Here is a 17,247-nt window from a genome sequence, read left to right as displayed (position 1 = left end):
ACCCCATCTGGCGACCAGAATGATCTATATAAATCAGGAACAACTTTGTAATTATTTGGTTACTTCTCTGATCTATATCCTTCAAAGTGTCCCCTTGGTGACAGCCCGTGTTTTCTAAGTGGTTTGTCATGATATGTAATTATACAGAATTAACATGGAGTAATGTCAATTTTACTCATTTTTTAAGAGGGAGAAGAACAGCATTGTTCTATATTTGTGGCATGGAATGAGAGCTTTGCTTGAATCTTAGGGATAGAACATATATAACCTGAATGTGTACAAGTTCTTCTTCATCCTTCAGGAGAGTTGCTTCTCCTTTGAAAACTTGGCTTTCACAGGGTGATATATGGAAGTGTTGAATTAGTCTATTGTACACCTGAAGCTAATATAACACTGTATGTTAACTAACTGGAATCAAGATAAAAACTTAAAAGGAAAAGTCAGCTGTCCTGGGCCATGCCCCCGTGCTCAAGACGGACTATCCTTGCTTGTCCTCCTGTGAGCTTATCTCTGCTACTGCTGTTCCCTCTGATTTGTTTCACTGCAAAATTTGATTAGATTCTCTCTCATTATTTCTCAAAACACACAATGCTCAAGGCTGTGTCTGCCAAGGCTTGAAGCTAACACAAAGACATAACAGTGGAGGGAACTATAAAATTAGATGGCTGATTTTACTGTCCCTAGATGCTGTTGGCTGTGTACTCTTTTTTAAGGGGCTCCCCTTCTGATCTTTTCTTTCCTTATCCTGGCAGCATAATCTTATGGCAAATTTATCTCTCCCAGAAGAAAGTCCCCCTTTCTATGTTCTCATTTTCCCAAGTTCAAGTCCCTAACAACATACTTCTGGACACACCAGAGGACTGTAGGGCTGCCAGACTTAGCAACTCTATGAGGAACTAATATCAGTAATCTCCCCAGAGATGATACCATCCAATGAAGACAGTCATTTACCCTTGTAACAAAATGCATGCTATACCAATCTGAAACTCTGCAATGATAATATCCTGGCTTAGGGCCTCCTCCAGAACAGTGAAAAGGTATTCTGTTTACAATTTTGTGATACAAAAAAATCTCACTAGGAATGATCTCTCCCCAAAGAAAACTGACAGCAAAAAACCTTAAGGAGTAGGTAGTAGAGGGTGACCAGTCACATAATCCATATTCCTGGGTGGTAAAATAATGTAGGAAAAATGTCAGTTTCCCCAAATTAATACATATATTCAGTAGACTCACAAAATTCTAAAATGGTTCTTTATAGAATATGTCAAGTCTACTCTAAAACTTGTTAATGAAAGAAAATGTGTAAAAGTAACAATATAATTTTGAAAACAAAGCAAAATAATGATGATGGGTTTGTCTTCCCAGTTAGAAAACCATACAACAAAGCTTTGCTAGTTACAACAGCATAGTATTGGTGTAAGAATGTAAAATCCAGCTGATGGAGCAGAGTAGATTCCAGAAATAGACCTAACTAAAAAGGCCACGTAGCCTTTCTGGATGTGGCAGGAAAGAAAATTGTGGGACAAATGTGTATTCAATTAAAAGATAAATTTAATAAGTTTAGATCTTGACATTATACCACATGTGAAAATAAATTCCAAACAAAGAGGCAACCCACAGAGTGGGAGAAGATATTTGCAAATGACACTACAGATAAAGGGCTGGTATCCAAGATCTATAAAGAACTTCTCAAACTCAACACCCAAAAACAAATAATCAAGTCAAAAAATGTGCAGAAGACATGAACAGACACTTCTCCAAAGAAGACATACAAATGGCTAACAGACACATGAAAAAATATTCATTATCATTAACCATCAGGGAAAGTCAAATCAAAACCACATTGAGATACCACCTTACACCAGTCGGAATGGCAAAAATTGACAAGGCAAGAAATAACAAATGTTGGAGAGGTTGTGGAGAAAGGGGAACCCTCTTACACTGTTGGTGGGAATGTAAGTTGGTACAGCCCCTTTGGAAAACAGTGTGGAGGTGCCTCAAAAATTAAAAGTAGAGCTACCCTATGACCCAGCAATTGCATTCCTAGGTATTTACCCCAAAGACACAGATGTAGTGAAAAGAAGGGCCATATGTACCCATTCTTCGTAGCAGCAATGTCCGCAATAGCCAAACTGTGGAAAGAGCCGAGATGCCCTTCAACAGATGACTGGATAAAGAAGGTGTGGCCCATATATACAATGGACTATTACTCAGCCATCAGAAAGGACGAACACCCAGCTTTTACATCAACATGGATGGGCCTGGAGGAGATTATGCTAAGTGAAATAAGTCAAGCAGAGAAAGTCAATTATCATATGGTTTCACTTATTTGTGGAACATAAGGAATAGCAGGGAGGACGTTAGGAGAAGGAAGGGGAAAAGTGAAGGGGGGGAAATCAGAGGGAGAGATGAACCATGAGAGACTATGGACTCTGAGAAACAAACTGAGGGTGTTAGAGGGGAGGGGGGTGGGGGCATCGGTTAGCCTGGTGATAGGTATAAGGAGGGCACGTACTGCATGGTGAACTGGGTGTTATACAAAAACAATGAATCATGGATCACTACATCAAAAACTAGTGATGTATGGTGACTAACATGACATATAAAATAAAATTAAAAAAAGAAGAAAATAAATTCCAGATGTATTTGAAGATTTAAAAGTAAAAATCCCTAAAACTATAACATGGAAATACAGGAGAATATTTTTATAATTTTGTGGATAGAATAATCCTTCTCAGCAAAATGTAAACCCTGAAGTTGTAAAGGAAAAGATGGGCAGATTTGACTATATAAAAGTGAAAACGTGTGTGTGACCAGTGATGTCATGAATGAAGTTAAAAGAGAGTCAAAGGGGGGCGGAGCAAGATGGCAGAGGAGTAGGAGACCTGGATTTCGTCTGGTCTCAGGAATTCAGCTGAATAGGGATCAGACCATTCTGAACACCTACGAACTCAACAGGAGATCGAAGAAGAGAGTAGCAACAACTCTCTGAACAGAAAAGTGACCACTTACTGGAAGGTAGGACGTGCGGAGAAGTGAATCCGAGGCGATAGTCGGGAGGATAGACGGCGGGGGAGGGGGCCTCCGTTGGCCGCTTCTGGCAAGTGATAGAGCCGCAGAGCACAAAATCAGAACTTTTAGGAGTCGGCTCCGCTGAGGGACGTCGCTCCAGGGGCTAAGCGGGGGGTGGAACCCTCGCGGGACAGTGTGGTCTCAGAACCCTTGGGGTCACAGAAAGACCGGGGGTGCCTGAGTGCGGCACAGCTCCCACATATCGAAGCGGGGAAGCCGGCTGCAGAGACGGAGCGGAGGCGCGGGCTCTCAGCTCGGGGTTGCCATAAACTGTGACCCGCGGCCCACTCGGGCTACTCCTCCTCCAGCAGGGACCCAACAAGCGGCAGAGCCGGGGAGACTCCCCTTCCTCCCCCGGGAGGAGTGGCGTAGGAGCGCCCCGCAGGGATCTGCTGGGTTTGGAGACTCCACGCAGGGTTGGGTGCCAAAGATAGAAACGCTCGGTCACAGGCCGGGTGACCACGGAGTGCGGCCGGAGATCGGGGACACGGGAGTAACTGCTTTTCTCTGGGGGCGCACTGAGGGGCGGGGCCCCGAGTTCTCAGCTCCTCCGGGCAGAGATTGGGAGGCCACCAATTTCACCCTGGTCCTCCAAAGCTGTACCGGAGCTTGCAGGGAACAAAAGCTCCTGAGAGCAAACCCGAGCAGCTTGCTTAGCCCGGACTCACAAGGGCGGGGCAATTCCGCCTTCGGCAAAGACATTTGGGAACCACGGCAATGGGCCCCTCCCCCAGAAGATCAACTCGAACAGCCAGCAAGCCAAGACCAAGTTTACCGATCAAGGAGAACGGGAGAACTCCAGCGCTACGGGAATACTGCACATAGAATTCATGGCTTTTTTTTACCATAATTCATTAGTTTTTCAAAGTTAATTTTTTTAACTGTTTTTTTTGAATTTTTCTTTTTCTCTTTTTCAACCAACATCTTATCAATCCCTTTTTAAAAAAAACATTTTTTATTTTTAATTTTTAAGAGTCATATTTTTATCCCTTCATAGTAGTTACCCTTATTTTTGGCATATTAATATAAGTTGTTCTCTCTTTAAAATTTTGAGATACAGTTTCTTCTAAGAGATCAAAATATACCCTAAATCACTAGTGTACGGCTTTGTTCTAGTCTCCTGCCTGATCACATTCTCTCCTTTTTTTTTCCTTTTTTTTCTTTTCTCTTTTGATTTTTTAAAATCTTCTTCATTCTTTTTTAAAAACAACTTCTTCTCTTACCAATTCCTTTTATAAAATCTTTTATACTTTTCACCTTTACAGTCATTTGCCATCCCTTCATTTTATCAACCCTTATTTTGTACATATATAAGTCTTTCTTCCTTTAAAATTTTAGCAAGCACTTTCTTCTAACAGACCAAAATATGCCTAAAAGCTAGTGTGTGGCACTGATCTATGCACTAGCCTGATCATATTTGATCATATTCTGTTTTTTTTTTGTTGTTTGGTTTTTGTTTGTTTTTATCTTTTTCTTTTTCCGTTTTTTTTCCTCTTTCTTCTTTCTTTCCCTTTCTTGTCCCCTGGTTTCAAGTTTTTTCTGATTTGTATAGAATATATTTGTTGGAGACGTTGTTAACCTGTTAGCATTCTGTTCTCTCATTCATCTATTCTCCTCTGGACAAAATGGCAAGACGAAAAAAATCACCTCAGCAAAAAGAACAAGAGGTAGTACCGTCTGCCGGGGACCTACTCAATACTGACATTAGTACGATGTCGGACCTAGAGTTCAGAATCATGACTCTAAAGATACTAGCTGGGCTTGAAAAAAGCGTGGAAGTTATTAGAGAAACCCTTTCTGGAGAAATAAAAGAACTAAAATCTAACCAAGTCGAAATCAAAAAGGCTATTGATGAGGTGCAATCAAAAATGGGGGCACTAACTGCTAGGATAAATGAGGCAGAAGAGAGAATCAGTGATATAGAAGACAAAATGATGGAAAATAAAGACGCTGAGAAAAAGAGAGAGAAACAACTACAGGATCACGAGGGCAGAATTCGAGAGATAAGCGATACGATAAGACGAAACAACATTAGAATAATTGGGATCCCAGAAGAAGAAGAAAGAGAGAGAGGGGCAGAAGGTATATTGGAGCAAATTATAGCAGAGAACTTCCCTAATGTGGGGAAGGAGATAGGCATCAAAATCCAGGAGGCACAGAGAACCTCTCTCAAAATCAATAAAAATAGGTCAACACCCCGACATCTAAGAGTAAAACTTACGAGTCTCAGAGACAAAGAGAAAATGCTGAAAGCAGCTCGGGAGAAGAGATATGTAAGCTACAATGGTAGAAACATTAGATTGGCAACAGACCTATCCACAGAGACCTGGCAGGCGAGAAAGGACTGGCATGATATCTTCAGAGCACTAAACGAGAAAAATATGCAGCCAAGAATACTATATCCAGCTAGGCTGTCACTGAAAATAGAAGGAGAGATAAAAAGCTTCCAGGACAAACAAAAACTAAAGGAAATTGCAAACACGAAACCAGCCCTCCAAGAAATATTGAAAGGGGTCCTCTAAGCAAATAGAGAGCCTAAAAGCAGCATAGATCAGAAAGGAACACAGACAATATACAGTAACAGTCACCTTACAGGCAATACAATGGCACTAAATTCATACCTTTCAATACTTACCCTGAATGTAAATGGGCTCAATGCCCCAAAAAAAGACACAGGCTAGCAGATTGGATTAAAAAACAAGACCCATCCATATGCTGTCTGCAAGAGACTCATTTTAGACCCAAAGACACCCCCAGATTGAAAGTGAGGGGGTGGAAAACCAATTACCATGCTAATGGACACCAAAAGAAAGCTGGGGTGGCAATCCTTCTATCAGACAAATTAGATTTTAAAACAAAGACTGTAATAAGAGATGAAGAAGGACGCTATATCCTACTTAAAGGGTCTATCCAACAAGAAGATCTAACAATTGTAAATATCTATGCCCCTAACCTGGGAGCAGCCAATCATATAAGGCAATTAATAACAAAAGGAAAGAAACACATTGACAACAATACAATAATAGTGGGGGACTTTAACACCCCCCTAACTGAAATGGACAGATCATCTAAGCAAAATTTCAACAAGGAAATCAAGACAGTATGGTACTGGCACAAAAACAGACACATCGGTCAATGGAACAGAATCGAGAGCCCAGAAATGGACCCTCAACTCTATGGTCAACTCATCTTTGACAAAGTAGGAAAGAATGTCCAATGGAAAAAAGACAGTCTCTTCCACAAATGGTGTTGGGAAAATTGGACAGCCACATGCAGAGGAATGAAACTGGACCATTTCCTTACACCACACACAATAATAGACTCCAAATGGTTGAAAGACCTAAACGTGAGACAGGAGTCCATCAAAATCCTAAAGGAGAACGAAGTCGGAACCTCTTTGATCTCAGCCGCAAGAACGTCTTCCTAGAAACATAGCCAAAGGCAAGGGAAAAAAGGGCAAAAATGAACTATTGAGATTTCATCAAGATAAAAAGCTTTTGCACAGCAAATGAAACAGTCCACAAAACCAAAAGACAACCGACAGAATGGGAGAAAATATTTGCAAATGACATATCAGATAAAGGGCTAGTATCCAAAATCTATAAAGAACTTATCAAACTCAACACCCAAAGAACAAATGATCCAATCAAGAAATGGGCAGAAGACATGAACAGACATTTTTCCAAAGAAGACTTCCAAATGGCCAACAGACACATGAAAAAGTGCTCAACATCGCTCGGCATCAGGGAAATCCAAATCAAAACCTCCATGAGTTACCCCCTCCCACCAGTCAGAATGGCTAAAATTAACAAGTCAGGAAACGACAGATGTTGGCGGGAATGCGGAGAAAGGGGAACCGTCCTACACTGTTGGTGGGAATGCAAGCTGGTGCAACCACTCTGGAAAACAGTATGGAGGTTCCTCAAAAAGTTGAAAATAGAGCTACCAAACGATCCAGGAATTACACTACTGGGTATTTACCATAAAGATACAAATGTAGGGATCCGAAGAGGTACGTGCACCCCAGTGTTTATAGCAGCAATGTCCACAACAGCCAAACTGTGGAAAGAGCCAAGATGTGTATCGACAGATGAATGGTTAAAGAAGAAGTGGTGTATTTACACAATGGAATCTTATGCAGCCATCAAAAGGAATGAGATCTTGCCAGTTGCAACGATGTGGATGGAACTGTAGGGTGTTATGCTGAGTGAAATAAGTCAATCAGAGAAAGACATGTATCATATGACCTCACTGATATGAGGAATTCTTAATCTCAGGAAACAAACTGAGTGTTGCTGGAGTGGTGGGGGGTGGGAGGGATTGGGTGGCTGGGTGATAGACATTGGGGAGGGTATGTGCTATTGTGAGTGCTGTGAATTTACAAGACTGATGAATCACAGATCTGTACTTCTGAAAAAAATAATGCAATATATGTTAAGAAAAAAAAAAGAAGAAAATAGCAGGAGAGGAAGAATGAAGGAGAGTAAGTCGGAGGGTAGATGAACCATTAGAGCTGATGGACTCTGAAAAACAAGTGAGGGTTCTAGAGGGGAGCGGGGCAGGGGGATGGATTAGCCTGGTGATGGGTATTAAAGAGGGCACGTTCTGTGTGGAGCACTGGGTGTTATGCACAAAGGATGAATCATGGAACACTACATCAAAAACTAATGATGTAATGTATGGTGGTTAACATAACAATAAAAAATCATTAAAAAATAAAAGAGTCAAAGGATTTGGAGAAAATACTGATGATGTGTATATATATATATATATATATAGACATACATATATACACACACATATATATATGTATTCATATAATAGAAAGGATTAATGTTCATATAGTAGAAAGGATTCCAAAAAATCAATAAGAAAATGACACATTTTCTAATTTTGATAGGAACAGTGATATTTACCAAATATTCTATACAAAAACTTAGATGTCTCACCCCTTGCAGTTTCTTATGAACACATGACAACTTCTTTCCAAAGAAATATGAGTTTAAGTGATGTGTGTTATTTCTGGATTAAGGCAATGGAAAACCACATGAAATTCTCCAATCTGTCTTTCCCTGCCAAGGAAGCCATAGGTTTCTAATAAGTTATGGTGGACCTCTATCAGTGCGGTTTTCTCTGAATCACTATCCATCGAACAGCCCTGGTGACCTGTAATGGATATATTGTGTGAGCAAGAAATAAAGTTTTGCTGTGTGAAGCTTTTGGGATTTGGGGATTAATTTACTGTTGCAATGTAGAAATCCTTTCTGGCTAATACTTCAATAGAAAAATGAGAAAAGGATATAAACAGGTTATTCACAGTGGAAGAAATAGAAAGGACCAATAAACATATAAAAGACATAAAGTATTATTTATTTTGACCAGTAGAAGTATCACCATAGATGATGGTGATACTACATGGTATTGAACGTGTGAGGAGAAAGGTGCTTCATGTACTACAGATTGGCACAGAAATGCACTTTCTGTGCATTTGGCACAGCCATTTTGGAGAACAACTTGTCAGTATCTCTCAAATTCCACTTTTATGTATATAAGGTATTTGAACGATGTATGTGTACACATTTGAACAATGTATGTATACAAGGTATTTATAGAAGTATTGTTTATAGTAGATACAAGAGAAAATAGAAACAGTTTAAATGCTCAGGAATGAAGACATGGTTAAATTATGGTAGCTTCATATTATGAATTATTATTAATATTATTAAAATAATATGAACAAGTTAAAAACAATAGTATATTGTAGATAGTAGTGACTTGGAACCATCCTTAAGACATCTTTTTAGATGAAAAGTCAAGTTCAAAGGTAATATATCTATGTAGTGTGAATTCAATCCTCTTAACTTTTTTTTCTATTTAAAGAGCCTTTATTTTTTTTTCTGCTTCAAATAATTTATTTTAGGAAAATTGATACACCAAGAGATTTTGCAATCTTTTCCAATCACAATTCAAGGAAGAATTGCAATACATTTAGACATTAGAATAAACATGTCTTCCACTATAAAACACAAATTTCCTTAAAGAATTTTAGCAACCAAAACCAACATGGTTAATATTTTCCTATTTTACTTCATCCTTAATGTCCAAAGTTCTTCATCTTTCCGTTTTTTTTGAAGACTTTTATAGGCCAATCTTTTAGACTTTCTACACATAATTATATTCGAATGAAATTGTCAGGGTTGTGGATTGGTCTATAAAAGTCTTAAAGAGCCTTTAAAAAATTTTTAAAATAAGTTTTAGTTTAAATTCGAGTTAGTTATACGCAACTAATGAATCGTTGAACACTACATCAAAAACTAATGATGTACTATTTGTTGGCTAACTGAACATAATAATAATAAAAAGACTTAAATAAAATAAAAAAATAAATTTGAGTTAATGTTAGTGTAATTTTAGGTTCGAGTGTACAATACAGTGATTCAGTAGTTCCATACAACACCCGGTGCTCGTCACAACAAGTGCTCTTAATCTTAGTATTTGCATGTGTAAAGATATCTTTCTCTATGTAACAGGTTTGTGGGTGAAACTCAGGAGGGATTTTCAGTTTGTACATTATAACTAATGTTTAAATTTCGCAACTAGACTGTATTCATGTGTTATCTATATCCTCAGAAAGTAAAAAAAGGAAAGAAATGTGGAAGGTGAGAAAAATAGAATTAAAACATTTTTTAAAGATTTTATTTATTTATCTGACAGAGAGAGAGACAGCAAGAGAGGGACCACAAAGCAGGGGGAGTGGGAGAGGGAGAAACAGGCTTCCTGCCAAGCAGGGAGCCTGATGTGGGGCTCGATCCCAGGACTCTGGGACCATGACCTGAGCCAAAGGCAGACACCTAGCGACTGAGCCACCCAGGCGCCCTGAAGTAAAATATTTTTTAACACAGTGACTTCTTTGTGTCCTCTCTTAGCATCAAATATTGACATATAAAAACCTTAAATAAATACTTCATGATACATAAAAACGTACCTAGGAGACAGGGGAAGAAGGCTATTAATTTGCTAAACCTTAAAATCACAATGGCACTACCAAATTTCACAAGCCAACTGCGGTCCCCCAAAGAGATCAGTGGTTCACAACCTTGGCTGTTCATTGGAATTACCTGGGAGCTTTAAAACTACTGATACCTGGGTTACATGTTAGAGACTGATTTAATTGGTCTGGGGTGTGGTCCTGGGCATCAGGATCTTTTTGTAAGCTCCCCAGGTGATGCTACATGTGCAGAGGAGGCTGAGAACCACTGCTTTAGATAAAATAGACGCTATTGCAAAGGTCTTTAATTAGGAGACCAAAAGGAATGGGGGAGTTGATTTCTATTCCTCAAGGATAATGCTCTTCAAAGCATATAAGGGAAAAGGTTCTGGCTAGAATTGGTTTAAACATTGTTTTCCTCTAAAATTGGTTACTCAGTAGCTCCCTCCAATGCTGCCCTTGCATAAATGGGCTCAGGTGGGAGGAAGCAAAGCCTTAGAATTATGGCATCCTCAATCACCTTTCTAGAATCAGAGCAGAATGTGGCCCCTTGATGGGAGCCCAGGGGAAAGCAGGAGAACTCACTAATGACATTGTGCCAGAAAAGTTTCTGAACAACTCTCATGGTAGAAGCTCCCTCAGAGGGATGAGATACAATCTCAGCTTTCTTAATGAGGCTCTGGGGAGATCTTGCTGGTGAGCCTCTAGGATCCTTTACTTTGATGCTAATTAACCACTGAGGATAGCTCCTTTTATAGCCCAATTAAATCGAGTTCTGGGGTAAAGGTTTGTCTTCTTTTGAATGGTTACTTGGGAATTAAGCCTGGAGCCTCTCAGTACATCAAATCATTCTCAATGTAACCATGTCCACAACTGATCACAACACTGTCCCTAGTCAAAGAAACAGACTACCCAGGGACACCCATTTCATTGTGTAGTCAGAGAAGCATGCTGTACATGGAGAATAAAAAGTGTTGATGTCCTGGTCAGAACATTAGTCATCGGGGTCAGAACTCTTCTGGAATAAGAGCCAAGAAAGGATTCTGGGGAAAGTTGTGGCTGTTCTTGAGGATATCCTCACACAAGTTAAGGTGGGGTCACAGATAGCTCCCATTTCTACCCATGGTGTTTGGGTAGGCACTTGGGATGCAGAGTTAGTCAATTCTGAGTTTGAATTCTGTTTACCACTTAGTTGCTGGTGACTTTGGGCAAGTCACTTCACCTCTTTGAACTTCAGTTTCCTCTTCTTTAAAATGAGGTCATTAATTTCCATCAGTCAGAATTATAGGTGATTGATTTATGCTAGTTATCTTCAGATTACCATGGTAACTTGGTGTACATTGGCTGACATTTTTCAGTTTATTAAAAATGTATGATAAAAGGTCAATGTTAGCTCACAAGATGATGGAAATTATGAAGGCATTATGGCCAGGGAACTCAAGAAAATTTGTGTCCCCCTCTAAGACTCAGCTGCCTCTTTCTGTGAGGTTATTAATGAAAATGCTGCCCAAGGAAAAATGGTAAAATGGGAGTAGGAGGCTTGAGTGGTAGTTGGTGGTAGTAGAGCTTGTGCTAGTTGCTTTCCAAAAGCTCTGATGGGTGGGGGTTAGACTACCAGTGCCAGAACATTCTTTAGAATGTAGGAATTAGAGCCTTCATCCTTGGCTTTGGACCTTAGTTGCTATTCTGGCACAACAGATTAACTTCCCAGTGGAAGTCCTGTTTCTAGGTGCACTTTGGCCAGCCTAGTATGGAAGAATTCCAATGGGCACTTCAGCTTCACAGTCCTCAGCCTCATCTCATCTCATGACTTCTTCCTTTCAAACTCATCAAGAATGTATTGGGGAAACCTTGGGGCCCCTGAAACACCTACAGTTTTTCCTTTGAGCAAAATGATCTTGTCTGAAATCTCCTATAGAGAGAGGAACCCTAAGCAGATACTCATACATAGCACTTATATTCCCTTTGTATGACATCAAGATACCAGTACAGTAGTTAAACTGTTTGAAGAATGATTTGCTATTTCTTTATCTTTTTCAGTCTTGGTTGTACTGGGCTCCTTTTTTTGTGGACCTAGCAGTGCATCTAAGTCCTTATCTTTCTTTGTTTTTCTTATAAATTAAGGTGGTGGACTAATTTTTTTCTTTTTTGAGAGTTTTTATTGAAATTCCAGTTAGTTAACATACAGTGTAATATTAGTTTCAGGTATACAATATAGTGATTCAACACTTCCATACAACACCTGGTCCTCATCACAAGTGCACTCTTTAATCCCTATCACCTGTTGAAACCATGACCCCACCCACCTCTCCTCTGGTAACCATCAGTTCTCTAGAGTTGAGAGTTGGCTTCTAGTTATTTATGATAGAAATAAATGGAAAACTAATGGTGTAATGTATGGTGATTAACACAATAAAATAAAATAAAATAATAAGAAAAAAATAAATGGAAAAACAGTTTAGTAAAATTCAAACCAGGTCAAGTAAAATCGTACTAGAGAGAAACTGGCTGTTCAGCTTCGACCTCACCTGTGTTAGAAGAAGGCGGGGTAAGGAGCTGTCACAGGTTCTTCCCTTTCAGAGCTTAACAGGAAGGTAAGACCGCCTCAGATTTCCCACATAACTCATGAGACCAGTGGCAGGGACATCTTCAAAGGTCCCGTGGTCATAGTAATTCTTTACCTACTTGAGACTTTGGTTTAATCAGTGTTCCCTTGTCTTTTTGTTGTAATGTTGACTTCATCACCCCCATCTCTCACTAGTTGAGATCTGGGTCTTAATTTCTAGGTGAGCTAGAGGTTATGGTAAGTTCCCAGTTTTATATTAGATATATAAAAGATAGATATAGGAGATAATTGATGAATCAGAGACATTCAGGTTTTAAAAACAGATTTCATTGCCAAAATGGAAGATTTATGGCAAGCAGATATTGTGAATTAAAAATTTGGGGATTAAGCCCTGCTTACTTTTCACTTTTTTTTTTAAAGAATTTATTTCTTTCAGAGAGAGAGAGTGCAAGCAGGGGGATGGGCAGAGGGAAAAGAAGAGAATCGTAAGCAGACCCCATGCTGAGCAAGGAGCCTGATATGGGGCTAAATCCCACAATCCTGAGATCATGACCTGAGCTGAAACCAAGAGTTGGATGCTTAACCAACTGAGTCGCCCAGATGCCCCAGTACTTTTCAGTTCTTTGCAGCAGAATTATCAAATATACTGTATTAGTTTTCTGGGGCTGCCATAATAAAGTGCCATTGATTGGGTGACTTAAGCAATGGAAATTTATTTTCTCACAATTCTGGAAGCTGGAAGTCTGAGGGCAAGGTACTTGTAGGGTTGGTTTCTTCTGAGGACATTCTTTTTGGCTTTGCAGTATCTTCACAAGATCTCACGTCTGTGTATGTTTGTGTTTTAATCTTCTCTTCCTATAAGGACACCAGTCATCTCGGATTGGGGACCACCTGAAAGACATTTTAACTTAATTACCTCTTTAAAGACCCTATCCCCAAATAAGTCACATTCTGAGATGAGGGGGTTAGGATGTCAACTTATGAAATCATGGGGAAACACAATTCCATCTAAAACCCCAACGTGTTAAACACCAGATTCTTAGCTCTTAAGAGTCATCACTTGGAATCCACATATATCCCAGGGAAGAAATGAAGGAGAAATCAAAGCAATGGGACACATTTAGATAAGAGTAGAGAGTCTCTTGCAGGGTCCTTTAAGTCTGTGAATCTGACAGTAGATTGGACATGTGCCCTGCGCAATATGAGGACTATAGTGGTGCTCCTTTTGCTCTTGAGATTAAAAAGAGCAATAGAAAATGGTGGCATTGTATTTGTAGACATCAGAGGACCGGATATTGCCCTAAGTATTTTCCTGGAAGTTATTTAAATGTTTTTTAAGGGCCTAGAGTGGCTCATTCAAATAGATGAGTGATGGTCATTAAGGAGGGCACATGATGTAATGAGCACTGGTTTTATATACAACTGATGAATCACTGAATTCTACCTCTGAAACTAAAAATACACTATATGTTAATTAATTGAATGTAAATTAAAAAATCAAATAGATGAGTGAGAGAAACAGAAGCCAGGTTGGTGGCGAGACTAGACCAACATTAAAGGGCTGTGGCAAGAACCCTTCATGTTGGCCAAGGTTGATATCACCATTGGATCATCATTACAGAGCATAAGAAGACATGTGGGCCAGTCATCAGTCTCATAAGCGTGGCCTAGTCACCACCCATGGTGACAAATGAATGGGAAAAGGTCAGATGTCAGCAACTGAATCAGCATAGTACCAAAGTACAGACTAATCTAAACAAAACAAAACAAAAAACAAACAAGAAAAATCCTGTTGGGTCTTTGAAGACATCAGGGGGAAGTTGTGTAAGTCCTGAGAGTTTAGAAATGGGACTTGGAAGGAGCAATGATATCCATGAAAGGTGGGAAATGAATGGAGCTCAATTATAAATAAAAATACACAACTAATGAATTGTTGAACACTACATCAAAAACCACATGTATTTATATTTATTTATTATGTTCAGTTAGTCAACATATAGTACATCATTATTTTTTTAAAAAAAGAACCTCTTTTTTATGAGGCTTTGTAAACCAAAAGCTTCTTACTAATAGTTTATATCCATTGATTTTTCTTTTCTTTTTTTTATTATGTTCCGTTAACCAACATATAATACATACATCCATTGATTTTTTGACTCTGTCTTCAGTGGCCATAGGAAGCATTTCTGATTACATAGAACAAATTTTCCTTCACTCTGAAAAAAGTAACAAATAGAAAACACATGGAAATATAGGCATCTTTAGAGAGAGGAGCACATAGGCAAGGAGTTTCAGGAAGCGTTGTTTGATGAATGCAACCTGAGCTTATGAAAGGCAGGAAGAGTAGAGAACAGAACACTACAGAGGCATAGAGCTGGCTTACTAATAGTCAGTTATGTGATTGATGTTAGGTTTTGTGAATCTAATGACTCCAGAGCCCAGGATATCCAGCTGTTGGCAGAATTAATAAAAGAGACCCTAGTTATGTCATGGCATGATCAGAAAACACAGACTCTGGAGTTGGGAAGCTCCTAGTCCAATAAGGAGGTAACACACACACACACATTCACCAAACCACTTGCAAAAAAATCTTCTATTTCAGCTAGAACAGAGTGGTTATAAACGCAAAACATTTTTTTATTAAAGATTTTGTTTATGTGACAGAGAGATAGGGAGAGCAGGAACACAAGCAGGGGGAGTGGGAGAGGGATGAGCAGGCTCCCTGCTGAGCAGGGAGCCCAATGTGGGGCTTGATCCCAGGACCCTGGGATCATGACCTGAGCTGAAGGCAAATGCTTAATGACTGAGCCACCCAGGCACCCCAATGCAAAACATTTTTGCACATATATAGATTTCTACATAAATGTACAAAAATTCTTTTGTAATCAAGTGACCAAACTTGGATGAATTTATAAATGAAGGAAATATGGGAGGCTCCATATAAATATGGAAGGAATAAAGGGAATGTGATTTTCTGGAATAGAGAGATATTGAGGTGATCTACATTGTAGCATAGGTACCAAGACATGGAAGGTACTGTCAACCATGGTATGACAGAGACCACAGGTTGGAAAACTACGGGGTGCAGCTACAATTGAGCAAAGAGTATATTTTTCCAAAAAAATGTTTCTCACATGCTGATGTGTGTGTGTGCATGTGTGTGCACCTGTGAGTGTGCAGGTGAGTGTACATGAGTACCCACGCCCACACTTTGATATCAGGATCCACGGATTTTGTTGGCTTGTGTAGTAGAAAGCATATCCATTTGAGCCTTAATCCTGCTTACCAGTTTCTCTAAGCTCTGTTTCATGTCTTTGTTTCTCAAACTGTAGATAAATGGATTCAACATAGATGTCAGTACAGTGTAGATGATTGTTGCTACTCGGTCTCTGACGGTATAGCTGGACAAAGGGTGGAAATAGACATAGCCAATACTCCCGTAAAACAGAGTCACCACTGTGAGATGGGAGCTGCAGGTGGAGAAGGCTTTGCATTTTCCAGCCACTGAGTGAATATTGAAGACAGCAATGAGGATTCTTAGGTAAGAGATGACAATGCAGATACACGGGGCCATCACAGAAGCCATCCCTTCTGTCCTGGCCACGATTTCGTTGACAGAAGTGGAAGAACAGGCCAGTTTTAGAACAGGGTTGACATCACAGAAAAAATGTTGGATAACGTTTGATGCACAGAAGGTGAGTCGATTCACCAGGAGGGCGTGTAGGAGGGAGTGGAGGCAGGAGAAGGCTATGGAGAAGGCCACTAGCAGCATACAGCATCTGTGGTTCATCACAGTGACATAATGGAAAGGGTTACAAATGGCTACATAGCGGTCAATGGCCATAGCTGCCAGGAGATAACTGTCTATGTTTCCAGAGACCAGGAAGAAATACATCTGTGCCAGACATTGAGCATAGGAGATGGTCTTTGCCTCTGATAAGAAGTTCACTAACATCTTGGGGACTACGACTGTTGTGTAGCAGATATCAGCAAAGGACAAGATGCTCAGGAAGAAATACATGGGGTTTTGGAGTTTAGGATCAGAGTGGATAGCCAAGATGATGAGCAGATTCCCCACCAAGATGACCAGGTACATGATAAGAAAGAGGACAAAGAGTGGCTTCTGGTCCTCAGGGTGAGAGGACAGTCCTTTGAGGATGAATTCAGAGAGTCTTGTCAGGTTGGACATGCCCATGGACTTGTATGCACCTACAGGTCCTGTCAGTTAATGTTCTTATGTCATCTAGGACATGCATCTTTCCATCTGGTTCTTACAATGAGAACAAGCAGTTGTAAAAGGGCTTTTACTCTAATGTTTTTCTTCCTGAATATGAACAAATCAGAGCCAAAGGTGTATTTGCACTTGTTCTTTTAGAATCTTTGTGATAGAAATCTATAGAAAACAGATTGAAGGTGGGGGGCACCTGGATTACACAGTTGGTTGAGTCTCACTCTTAGTTTTGGCTCAGGTCATGATCTTGGGGTCATGACATCCAGCTCCACATTGGGCTCCACACTCAGCCTGGAGTTGCTAAAGACTCTCTCTTCTTCTCCCTCTGCCTCTCTGCACCGTGTGCTCTCTCTCTCTCAAATAAATAAATAAATAAATAAATAAATAAAT

At 39.8% G+C, this 17,247-nt stretch overlaps 1 protein-coding gene across 1 annotated transcript; it reads right to left on the bottom strand.

Moving 5' to 3' along the window:
- Window positions 1-15,843: 15,843 nt before the first annotated feature.
- Window positions 15,844-16,821, bottom strand: LOC114212907 (olfactory receptor 1L3-like). The gene has a single exon (XM_028107928.1). The coding sequence runs from the start codon at window positions 16,819-16,821 to the stop codon at window positions 15,844-15,846; it is 978 nt and encodes a 325-aa protein (XP_027963729.1).
- Window positions 16,822-17,247: the final 426 nt, after the last annotated feature.

Source organism: Eumetopias jubatus, unplaced genomic scaffold (assembly GCF_037043125.1).
Source record: "Eumetopias jubatus isolate StellerSeaLion01/CBP00866 unplaced genomic scaffold, mEumJub1_p1.0 scaffold_15, whole genome shotgun sequence".
In the NCBI taxonomy this organism is placed as follows: domain Eukaryota; kingdom Metazoa; phylum Chordata; class Mammalia; order Carnivora; family Otariidae; genus Eumetopias; species Eumetopias jubatus.
Note: the sequence above shows the minus strand (reverse complement) of the source record. Positions and strands in the feature narration are given on the sequence as shown.